The sequence below is a fragment of the Rhinatrema bivittatum genome, chromosome 3, assembly GCF_901001135.1.
Source record: "Rhinatrema bivittatum chromosome 3, aRhiBiv1.1, whole genome shotgun sequence".
Lineage (NCBI taxonomy): Eukaryota > Metazoa > Chordata > Amphibia > Gymnophiona > Rhinatrematidae > Rhinatrema > Rhinatrema bivittatum.
Window position 1 is genome coordinate 331,180,369 of NC_042617.1, and position 12,697 is coordinate 331,193,065.

Below are 12,697 nucleotides of genomic sequence, written 5' to 3' on the forward strand. Positions count from 1 at the left end.
CTCAGAGATCCCCTGAGCTTTCTTGAAATCAGATACTGTCCTCTTCTCCATCACCTCCACTGGGAGGCTGTTCCACCACCTTTTCTGGAAAGAGATTTCTTTAAATCAGAGGTGCTCAAATTGGTCCTATGGGCCTCCTAGCCAATCAGGTTTTCAGGATTCCCCTAATGAATATGCATGAGAAATATTTTGCATTCACAGGAGGTAGTGATGCAAATACATCTCATGCCTATTCATTAGGGAAATCCTGAAAACCTGCCTGGCTGGGGGGGCTTTTAGGATCAGTTTGAGCACCCCTACCTTAGATTACTCCCGAGTTTACTCCCTTTCACCCTCATCCTGTGACGTTGTCTGTGGGTTGCCCTAGAAATGAGCAGGCTAAATCCAGACCACCGATATATGGACCTCCGCCTAGGCCAGCCATGTTCTCTTTATATTGAGCCATCGGTTCATGTAGAACTGCAGCCTACTCCCGACCAGAAGATCCTTTACAATGGATAAAACAGATGTGGCTGTGCTTCCTGCAGTCCAGGCAAAAATACATCCAAGGAGTTGACTGAGGTGCCTGCTGGGACTTTGGGGCCCTCTGTTGCCTGAGGCAGCTGTGAGGGGCCTGCGATTGTTGCAGGGTTGAGGCAGAGGAGGGTAGTATTACCTCAGGCAGAAAGGTCATATTTTTGGTGGTGATCACTTCAGCATGCAGGGTCAGTGAGCTCCAGGCCTTGTTCTCAGAGAAAGCAAAATTGCTTATCTGTAATAGGTGTTCTCCAAGGATAGCAGGATGCCAGTCCTCATGAAAACCACCCGCCTCCCTGTGGAGTTGGGTTTCCACTGCATGGGTTATTCTTGAATTCTGTATTATGAGACTGAAGGGACCCTGCGTGGACACGTAGTATAGGGCATGCTATGCTGAGCATGCTCAGTATGCCTAGTCAAAGTTCTAGAAACTTTGAGATAAGTTTTCTGTGCCGGGCTCCATCGGATGCTGCCACCCATGTGTGAGGACTTGCATCCTGCTGTCGTCTGAGAACACCTGTTACAGGTAAGCAACTCTGCTTTCTTAAAATATAGTATTGGGCAAGCATGCAGTGCAAAACACTGTGTACAGTATATAGTAGGCAGGATCTTGGAATCCAGCATGTATAAATGTTTCTGCAGTGTGCAGTGTTATGCCCACAAGTGAGCTTCCTGCACATCCAGCAGCTTATTCAGCTTTGGGTATTTTCTTGTGTATGTTTTCAAATCAAGTTCCGTTAAAAATAACCCAGCTCTTCAATGTTCTGTTTTTCAGTGTGTCCAGACTAATCTTTGTGAGGCATCTAGGTGGTGTTCTGGCTGTAGCCAATATTCGAGGTGGTGGCGAATATGGGGAGACTTGGCACAAAGGTAAAAGATTTTTACTTGAAACAAAATAATGTCAGCCATGTGAGTTACAGATGTATAAATGAATTTGCATTCGCTTTTCCAGTTCATCTCACGTGTTTCTATTTTATAAAATATGAAAGCTGTCTGTACAGCTTGTTGCCAAAAGTGCTATGAAACCACTTTAAATAACTGCTACTGTACCAAAATCTCAATGTTTTTGGTGGGATAAACCTGAGTCTTGGAGCAGTGGTTTAATGCTGAAAAATATACACACGTATATGGGCCATATGATAGCGCACATGCACCAAGGGTTGAAGTTGAATTTATTAGCCATGAAATTCTTTTCCTTGGGGGGCAGAGAGGAAAAGGATTTGTGAAGGAGAGAGCAGCTCCAGTGGCCTTCCGGGGGTGCAGGTTTCGCCGGCCCCGATGGGGATCAGCTGGGGCGTGTGACGTCGATTGCCTGCACCAAGAGAGTCCTTTAAAATCCACCCCCTTGCGGCTTGTCATCGGGGCAGAGAGGAAAAGGATTTGTGAAGGAGAGAGGAGCTCCAGTGGCCTTCCGGGGGTGCAGGTTTCGCCGGCCCCGACGGGGATCAGCTGGGGCGTGTGACATCGATTGCCTGCACCAAGAGAGGCCTTTAAAATCGACCCCCTTGCGGCGCATGCCGCCGCCGCGCGCTCCAAAGGGGCGTGCGGCTTTGTTTTAAAATCTGATGAATACTACAATCAAGTTAAGGTACTGTCTCTCTAATATATTCGTTACTAAGTATTTCTCTTTCTCAAAGCCCCAGTAAGGACTTGATGCTGTTCTAAATATGTACTTTGTAACAAATATTGGGCTCCAAGGTGTTTAGGTTTTTTTGGGGGGTTTTTTGGATTAATAATGCCTCACACTGCCAGGAAATGGAGAGCTAAGGAGAGATTAGACCCTGCTAACTCTCCGGTAGCTCGAGTTCTAGGACCTATGGATGCCCATGTGCAACGGGATAATAAATCGGATGGGTCGCTGTTGGGAGAAGTGGACATAGGTTTTCAAGCGTCCACTCCACCAGACCATTCAACATCATTGTCCTCGATTTATAGGGAACCACCAACCAACCCGGCACTCTCCCGAGCCCGAGAAGTACTGCCTAAAGCTGCATATGCGGAAGGTGCCGATGCAGCTTTGGGAGCAGGGTCAGTAAGTCCCGGAGAATCTGGAGAGGGACGACCAAATATGGTAACCCTATCTGTAGAAGAAGAAAATCAGGGATCACAAGGAGAAAGCAGTAATGCAGGTGATTGTTCATTAGAGGAATTTAACCCCCCAGTGCTGGCAAGACCCAAATTGATTACATTGGATACAATATGGGATGTGATTACTGGGCTTTCTATGTCTATGTCCACACAAATAAATCCTATTGTGACCAAAGTTAATAAGATACCAGAAAGAGTGATTAATTTGGAAAAATGTAAAAATATAACAACTAAAGAAATGGAAAAAGTTAAGGTGGACATTTGCAAATGGAAACCTCTTCAGGATTCGATAATAGCAGAAAATAAAGTGTTGCAAATGAAAGTTGAAAATCTAGAAAATGTTAATAGAAGGAAGAATCTGAGATTTATAAATTTCCCAAAATTGCCTCATATAGCACCAAAAGATATAATAAAAAAAATATTTTGTTGAAATATTAAAAATTTCTGAAGAATTGATCCCTCCAACTGCAAAAGTATATTACTTAATGCCATATAAAAAACAGGAGAATTTGGAATCTAATCAAGAAGGTAGACAAATTATGGATACTTTTTCTCTAAACTTAGATTTGTCACATATTTTGGAGACATCTGATACTGAACTGGTACAGGCAGCAACCCTGATAGTGTCCTTTGTCTTAGAGCCAGATAGAGATTAGATATTAAGATTATTTTTCAAATATCGTCTTGAGGAATTCTATAAACTAAAGGTGAGAATATATCCGGATGTGTCAAAACGAACACAGAAAAGGAGGCAACAATTTCTGTTGTTAAGACCAAAAGTGGTCCAGATTGGGGGAATATTTTTACTAAAATACAGTAATGTTTTGTATAATTACAAGTATTGATTTTCCTTTGTATAAATATTTTGAGATCAGCATTTTAGTATTGTGGACTACAAATAAGAAAATATAAGTGAAAGGATGCAAGTAATGAGTATAGTATAATGTTGTTGGAATAGAAAATTGTTACTTTAGATTTTCTTGTAAAGATGTTAAAAAGTGATAAATAAAGAATTAAAAAAAAAAAGAAATTCTTTTCCTTGAGCATAAACGTAAGATCGAGGCACTTGAGCGCAGCATCTCTTAGCTTAAGGCCTTACTGCTACTGTGAATCAAGATAAGGCCCTGATTCACTGTAAGCTGGAACTGTTGGAGAACCAAACAAGACATTTAAACCTTCATTGTCCAGATTTCCCCCAAGATGACAACGAGGTCCTCTGCCTTTCTCAGCATTCCAATATATTCCAACCTTCTCATGAATAAAATCTGTTTTTTGCCTCTGTGAAGGTGTGAAACGGGGAGAAACATAGCTGTCGATGAAGAGCCTCAGTCTCAGAGGGTTTTTGGAAATATCTCTGCAACAAGAAGAGTTAATAGAGCTGTTCTGGCATCATTTGTATTGGTGATGCTTTTGTGTTTTCGTAACAAGCAAGCAGTATTTTTTGGTCATAGGATCTGTGTTTTTCCTGACCAACTCAGAAGAAGAGTAAGTTGTTTCTGATAATGTGCCAGGCTTAGCACAGAATTTTGTCTTCGATATCTCTGTAAATGCCTTGCAAAGTTTCAGAATGTGAATTATATTTTTGGTGACTCACTTCAGCATAGGGGTTCTTTTGGACTCTAAGAAGCTGAGTTCTTCCAGTGCTGGAGGTGGACATCTTGGGTAAAACAGGCCAGTTATAGCTTCTTCTGAGTTTTCCTTCTCTCTTGTTGCTCCCCCCACACATATGCACACTTTTTTTGTTTTCCTGGGCTATGATTGACCTATTTGGAAGCTTTCCTTTAATTGTTTATATTTCTCAGTGTTTCTGGAAATCAAGCTCGTTGATTTCTCTTAATGAAGCTTGTCTTGAAGTTTGTAATTAAACTCATGCAATAAAAAATTTAGCAGAGCTTGTTCATTAAAAAAAAAAAAAAGGTAAAAAGCTTCAATGTCACCCACAGGCAAATACAAAATAATCAAAGACAAAAGTGGTAATCAAATAATTTCCTCTAAATAAATTCAGCCAAGACAGCTTCAGAATGCTTCAAAAAAGGTACTATATAAGGACCAGTTTTTTAGTGCACAAATATATGCTATAATCATTTACCATTCTAGTCCAAACTTTTAATTCAAAAACTATGTACTGCTAGTGCGACAATCTGACACAACTAGTGTTTTAATACTACCATTCCTGCTTCAGGAGAGTCTTCACAAAATTTAGCAGCATCCCTTTAAGCAAAAACGGAAGAAAAAGGACATGCTGCTATTAACATTTACTTCTATTTCCAGATGAAATGTCTCTAAAGCATCTATATAAAGAGCTGAGACACATTAGCATTTTTAAATGCTATTCTAACAGGAAGGCATAAAAGAAGCAAGTACTGAAGCTGGGATGCTCACCTGCTAGGTCCTTCCACTCCCAAAGTGCCCATAGAGACAGACTTCTATGGAAAAGGGGTTCCTTGTGGTGGACCCTCCGCACATCTGAGCCTAGTCCTTGTGCAACCCAAGACCTTTATTCCAGAAATGGGGAAGAGGAAAACGTACCTCTCTGAAGCCATAGTGCCGATCTCGATTTGTTTCTCGACCTTCCAGCTGTGATCAGGCTGGAGTGTCCAGTGATGGTTCAAGCAGGGATGTCCTTTCTGCTCGTTTGCCTCCATACCTGGCCATTCCACTACCACCACTTTTCATTGCAGTGGTTAGGAGGGGTGCCAGGATGAGAGCAGTGTCCATGTATGTTCCTGGGGGAGCTGGCCCCCAGAACCTATATACTAAAGCTTTGGGAGTGGGTTATAAATCCACTAAATGAGTGAATGAATGAAAGCACATTAGTAAATCCCATGTTAACGCCAGTAAAATATGTTACCAGCAGTAGTAATGCACACACATTTCTGAGCCACACTGGAAAATGGGGCATCTAGTCCCTAGTGTTAATCCCCATTTCCCCATCTCTCATACATGGCAGAAGATTCCCTGCTCCCAGCCCCGAAAATACCACCTTAAAATTCCCCTCTTACTGATAAGGAAAGCACAACCCCACCACCCCCACCCAGTAACACCCCAGGGCTTTTCAGACCCTCCTCACCTTAAGGGATATTTTGAGGTCATGGGTCGAGGGGGAAATCTGCTGGGAGCAGAAGTTAACCCTTAGGGCTAGGTGTCCCATTGTGTTTTGAATGCATGGAGTTGAGATGGGGCGGGTGGGGTAAGAGTGTCTGCAGGCAAGTCAGCCTGCCGAGCTTTCATGGAAACTTAATGATACCTCTTGAGTATGGTTAACTTTCCAAGGCGTACATGAATCGTAAGGTTTATTGTGATCTGTATTAAACCATCTTAATAAGAATTAGCTGATTTGCATGCATTTGCCTGCGACATAGCTCATTAATTTTTGCCAGGTTTTTTTTTTTTTAGCATTATCACTGCTTGTGATCACAACAGTAGCACACATTAATGTGTCATTAATGCATAATATGCATCAAATATGGCTTTTAATGCTCGTTTGCTCATTAACACAGCTTAGTAACTGGGGACCTGAGGTAAAGTGACTTTCCCAAGGTCTCTGTTCAGTTATGCGGCAATTGGTTACAGCCATGACACATGCCACGTGAACCTTTTTGCATAGTGGCATGCTGCTTGGCGTACCGGATCTGACAGAAATCACATCCAGACAGGTAACACCTATCTGCAACGTGCAGTATGAAAGTAGCACAATACAGCAGGCAAGAAATAACAAATAGAAGGGATCTATATGTTGGGAAGGAAAAGTACCATCTGAACACTAAGCTTTCTGCTTTCCAAAACCGAATAGGTATTCTTTGTCAATGCTACTATGCCCACTTTCAAGAGCATCCTCGCCCTATTTTTTGGAGGAGAACCATTATTTTGGTGGCGGCTGGAAACGCCTTCCTGGTAAAGGGATTTCAGTACTATTGTAATAGGGAACTTTTGGTTCAGGAAATTTCTTTATAATGGAGTTAAATACTTAATGGTAATAACAATGCACAAGCTGATTTTATTGTAGGAGACAAAGGAGCCATCTGTAATAATTTTGAATTTGATCGTAGCTTCTCTGTTTTTAATGAGATTGTAATCACATTTCTTGTGACATGCAATATCCCACTCCGTTGCTCTCTTACCTATTTAATCAAATTTCAGTTGGATTGCAGCAATAGTATTTGATCTCAAATGCATAATGAGACATGAATCTGTTGTGTGCTAATTTCATGAGCAAAGATTCCAGATATCTCTTCACTTGGCAGATTCTCCTGAAGAGCTCGGAAAAGGTTCCTGGGTGTCCTGTCAGTTGAACTCTGCTTTCTGTCTCTTCTGCTGCTGGAATAGTTTTAAAGGAAACCTCATATAAATCTCACAGACAGAAGGGATTCACGCTACAGAGTAGGTCGCCTCTGTTCCCGCATTGAAAGATGACATTCCCAAGTCTGACAGAGCTCTGCAGCTCTCCTGGGCTGAAGAGAAAACCAATAAAATCCTTAGTATTCCTCTCCTTTATATGGGTCTGTAAGAAAGGCATGAAGCAGCCTTCCAATAAGGGTTACAGCAGAGGGATTTTCTTAAAAATACATTAAAAAGCTGCACCAGGTCAGAGCCACTTTCCCTCTGGCTGTACTGGGGAAAAAGAAGCAATTTGCTGCAGTTCAAAAAAAGTTCCAGATTGGCAACTTGGCACAACCTGGCAGAAAATCAGCACTGGATAATGGAATTCAAGAAAGCATAAGATAAGCACAGTGCAACATATGTAGTTGTTATATTTGTATACCACCCTGCTCAAACAGAAGTTTGACCTGTAACGGTTCACAGCAATGTCAATATCTGTAAATAACGCAAACTAGAGAGAGAGCGATTTCAGTCACTGGACCAAAACTATGGAACTCCATGCCAGAGGACCTGCGAACATTCCCTGTACGTACTAGGATCAGTCCAGACGGTGGGTTATGTCCCCCGTCCAGCAGATGGAGTCAGAGCAAACTTCGGAGGGTGCTGGCATATAAGCTGGTGCACCCTCCACTGATCCCCAGTATCTCTCTGACTCCAGCAGATGTGAGGAGGGGAACCTTTGTTTCCCCTAGTAGTGGATTCTGTTCCACATTTGTTGTTCTCTTTCTTAAGGATAGGATCAAGCAGGTCTGGGTTAAAAAAAAAAAAAGTCTTTCAAATTTTATAGGAGTCCCTCTGAGCTCCCTACCTGGGCCTTGCAGCCCTGGTGGGCTTGCGAGCAGGACTGTGTTTCTTTCTCTGTCCTCCTTCCTCTCTTTTTTCCTCCGGGTAAGTTTTTGACTGTTCTTTTTGCTTTCAGCTTACTCAGTTGGATTGAGGAGGTGGATGCTGGTGGGGCCAGCCTCTCCCCTAGATTGCACCGCGGTCGGACCCCTCCCCCCCTCGGCCCTGCGACGTAGCATTCCCCGGGGCCACAGCGACAAGGAGGTTTCATTCCCCTGCCGCTTCTGAGGGGAGGGTTGATGAGTTGAGCCTGGGCGGCACGAGCCCGCTCCTCCCGCGGCGCGAGTTTTCCCCGGATCTGGGCCCCGGCGATTTTTTTTTCCCCCGGGCCCGTGCGATGCAGCGCGTCCGGTGCCCTTCCTGTGGTGGCCCGGGGCAGGGCGGATCGCGGGACGGCTCCTGCGGCAGATGTCTCCCTGGGGGGGAGACCGGCCTAGCTCCGCCAACTTCGTCACCGCCACGCTTGGAGCGCCACGGTTCTCGGGGGGATGGCCCCGCCCCCTTCTTTGGCGGGAGCGGGAGCGGCGGCCATCTTGGAGCTGCAAAGCGGCATGGATTCTGATGCTGAGGAGATTCAGCAGGATTTTTCTCCGCGCTCGACGCCGATTCGGGACCCGGGTCCTCCCCCAGCAACACCGGGCCCCCCCAGAGATCCCCCCCTTCCCCCCCCCCCCCCCCGGGTCTCCAGCCGGGTTCTCGGCTGACTTTGTGGTCCTTATGCACCAGGCGTACCTCCAGAGCCTGCTGCCGAAGGGGGGGCCACCGGCGGACCCCACTCCCGCCAAGGTGCCCCGCTTGTTGGGGGCGGCGGGCACCAATCCGGGAGCCGTGGGGGCGGGTCCCAGGGTACACCTGGCCCTTCCACTGAGCGGGGGGGCCCCAGCCCCGGACCCAGGGGGTGACCCAGCGAGGACGCCTGATGATGACTCGCTCCTTGCAGCGCACCTGGAGTGTGACGACCTGAGGGTACTACGCATTTTCCGCAAGGAAGAACGGTCGGATCTCATTCCCCACGTCCTCCAGGAATTGGACCTCGACCCCCCCGTCGAACCGCCAGGGCCCCCGGCTCCCTCCGTCGCCTCAGCCAGCACGAAAGGGGACCCTGTCTTGGCGGGACTACGTCCCTTGGCACGGACTTTTCCAATTCATGAGTCGTTTCTCCACCTGCTGGTACGGGAGTGGGACACGCCGGAGGCGTCCCTCCGGGTAGGAAGGGCGATGGACAAACTCTACCCTCTCCCCGGCGATTTTCTGGACCTGCTGAAGGTACCCAAGGTCGACTCGGCGGTCTCCGCCGTCACAAAGCGAACCACGATCCCGGTGACGGGGGGACTGGCCCTTCGGGACCTACAGGACAGGAAATTGGAAGTCTGCCTCAAGAAGATCTTTGAGGTCTCGGCACTGGGGGTCCGGGCTGCTATCTACGGCTCTCTTACCCAGAGAGCCGGTCTTCGGTGGGTACAGCAGCTTCTCACTTCCCAGCAATTGCCGCCGGAGGAGGCGGCACAAGCGGATCGCTTAGAGGCCGTCATCGCTTACGGGGCCGATGCCCTTCACGATTTACTGCGGGTCCTGGCGAGGACTATGGTTTCAGCAGTTTTCGCCCGGCGCCTGTTGTGGCTACGGAACTGGGTGGCGGACGCCTCGTCCAAATCTAGCCTGGGGGCCCTACCCTTCAAAGGTAGGTTCCTTTTCGGCGAAGACCTTGACCAAATAATCAAATCCCTGGGCGAAAATTCGGTACATAGACTACCCGAGGACCGACAGCGATCGTATCGTCCGTCGTCTTCTTTTTCCAGGAACCGTCCTCGCGCTCAACGGCGATTTCAGGGCTCCAGGCAACAAGGACCTAGGAACCCCTCAGCCAGGTCACAATCGTGGCTCCGGTCCTTTCATGGCCGCAGATCGCCCAGAGACTCGTCGGCGCAGGGAGGAGCCTCTGGCAAGCCCTCCCAATGATGCCAGGATTGGGAGGGCTTGCCAGAGGCTCCCCTCTACCTCGGATTGGAGGGAGAATAGCCTTGTTCTACGAGGAGTGGGCCAACATCACTACGGACCAGTGGGTCCTAGATATTCTAAGACACGCATTGGATTTGCTGCGGCTTCCCAAAGACAGGTTCATCTTCTCACCCTGTGGGTCCAGTCCCAAGCGCCTGGGGGTACGGAGCACGCTGGACAGGCTTCTGGCCCTGGGAGCCATCTCGCCCGTCCCCTTCGGAGAGGTGGGCTCGGGGCATTATTCCATTTACTTCGTGGTGCCCAAAAAGGATGGCTCCTTCCGGCCCATTCTAGACCTCAAGGAAGTCAACAAGGTGCTCCGGATTCCCCGGTTCCGCATGGAAACCCTTCGCTCGGTCATCGCGGCGGTGCATCAGGGAGAGTTCCTGGCCTCCCTGGACCTGACGGAAGCCTACTTACATATTCCGATCCTGCCGGCCCACCGCAAGTTCCTTCGCTTCAAGATACTGGGCCAGCATTTTCAGTTCCAGGCCCTCCCCTTCGGGCTGGCGACCGCACCCAGGACTTTCACCAAGATCATGATGGTAGTGGCAGCTGCGCTCCGGCGAGAAGGGATCCTAGTACACCCTTACCTGGACGATTGGCTCATCCGGGCGAAGACTTTCTCACAAGGGCAGCAAGCGGTCGACAGGGTAGTCGACTTCCTCAAGTCTCTCGGCTGGGTGGTCAACTTCGGCAAGAGCAGCTTGCTTCCATCTCAACAGTTGGACTTCCTCGGGGCGCGTTTCGACACAGCCCAGGGCAAGGTCTTCCTACGCCCGGACAAGGCTCAAGCTCTGAGGGAGCAAATCCTCCACTTTGCATCTCTTCCGACTCACACGTCATGGGATTACCTCCAGATCCTAGGTTCAATGGCCTTTACAATCAATCTGGTGCCATGGGCCTTCGCGCATCTGAGACCTCTACAAATGGAGCTGCTCTCGCAGTGGAAACCGGTCTCCCGGGACTATCAAGCGATACTCCCCCTTCCGCCGACCGCCAGGCTCAGCCTACACTGGTGGCTGATCCCCAGAAGTCTGGCTCAAGGTTGCCCTTTGGAGTCGCCGGATTGGATAGTGGTCACTACCGATGCCAGTCTGACAGGTTGGGGGGCAGTTTGTCTCCGAAGTTCGGCCCAGGGGCAGTGGACAAAGGAACAGGCGACGTGGTCGATCAACCTTCTGGAGACCAGAGCGGTCCGCCTGGTGCTCATGCATTTCCTGCCCCTGCTTCGACACCGAGCGGTTCGGGTCCTCTCGGACAATGCGACCACGGTAGCTTACATCAACCAACAAGGAGGCACCAAGAGCCGTCTAGTGGCCCTCGAAGCGGCACGGCTCATGTCTTGGGCGGAGCGTTTCCTCGACCTCCTAGTGGCCTCACACATTGCAGGGGTAGACAACATTCAGGCAAACTACTTGAGTCGTCAGACGCTAGACCCCGGGGAATGGGCTCTCTCTGAAGAGGCGATGTTGCTCATCACTCGACGATGGGGGGCACCCTCCATGGACCTCATGGCAATGTCCGCCAACGCGAAGGCTCCTCGGTTCTTCAGTCGAAGAAGGGATCATGGAGCAGAAGGGGTGGACGCCCTGGTCCTCCCCTGGCCGCCCCGGCTCCTCCTGTACGTCTTCCCTCCGTGGCCATTGGTGGGCAAGGTTCTAAAAAGGATAGAAAATCATCCGGGGATGGTAATCCTCGTGGCTCCGGAATGGCCGAGGCGCCCATGGTTCGCAGACCTCCTCAACATGGTGGTGGACGGGCCCCTTCGGCTCTCGCACCTGCTGCGGCTGCTTCACCAAGGTCCGGTATTTTCGGACCAGGCGGAACACTTCTGTCTCGCGGCCTGGCTTTTGAGAGACAGAGTCTCCTGCGCAAGGGCTACGCAGTCACCGTCGTAGACACCCTCCTCAAAGCGCGTAAGAATTCAACATCAGTCACTTACATTCGGGTATGGAAGGTGTTTGAGTGCTGGTGCTCCGGACGCGGGGTTTCCGCGACCACGGCTTCACTACAACAGATCCTAGCCTTCCTCCAGGAGGGTTTGGAGAAGGGGCTCTCCTACAGTTCTCTGCGCGTGCAAATCTCTGCGTTAGCCTCCCTGGCGCGCACCACGGGAAGGACGGATCCCTCGTCTCACCCAGACATCTTGAGGTTCCTCAAAGGGGTCAAGCACCTGCGACCACCGGTGCGTCTTCCTTACCCCTCCTGGAATCTCAATCTCGTGCTCAAGACCCTCGGGGGACCTCCCTTTGAACCGCTATGGCAGGCCTCCCTCAAGGACATCACGCTAAAAGCGGTGTTCTTGGTAGCCATAGCTTCGGCACGGCGAATCTCTGAGCTTCAGGCGCTCTCTTGGAGGGAGCCTTTTCTGCGTTTCACGGACTCGGGAGTCTCCATTAGGACGGTACCTTCGTTCCTGCCCAAGGTAGTTTCTTCGTTCCACTTGAACCAGTGAGTGGAGCTGCCGGCCTTTCCGTCGGATGCCCCTAAGTTGCTCCGTCGCCTGGACATAAAGCGCATTCTCCTGCACTACCTGGAGGTGACCAACGAATTCCGGTCATCCGATCATCTCTTCGTTCTCTGGTCTGGAAACAGGAAAGGGTTTCAAGCGTCAAAGACTACTATAGCCAGGTGGCTCAAAGAAGCGGTAGTCTCGGCCTACGTTGGCGCCGGCAAAGCTCCCCCGGCGGGGATTAAGGCTCATTCTTTGCGCGCCCAGGCCACGTCGCGGGCGGAGTCTCAACACGTTCCGATTCAGGAAATCTGTCGAGCAGCAACTTGGAAGTCACTGCACACCTTCTCGAAGCATTACCGGTTACAATTACCGGTATGTGAGTCTGGTTGCTTTGGGGACAGGGTGCTCCGAGCA

At 49.2% G+C, this 12,697-nt stretch overlaps 1 protein-coding gene across 1 annotated transcript in view; it reads left to right on the plus strand.

The window, feature by feature from the left end:
• The window catches only part of PREP (prolyl endopeptidase), a 488,637-nt gene that overhangs the window by 391,094 nt on the left and 84,846 nt on the right, over positions 1-12,697 (plus strand). Inside the window, exon 12 of the mRNA XM_029595338.1 lies at positions 1,292-1,386. Coding sequence (XP_029451198.1) covers positions 1,292-1,386 — 95 coding nt within the window. The remainder of the gene's footprint in view (positions 1-1,291; positions 1,387-12,697) is intronic.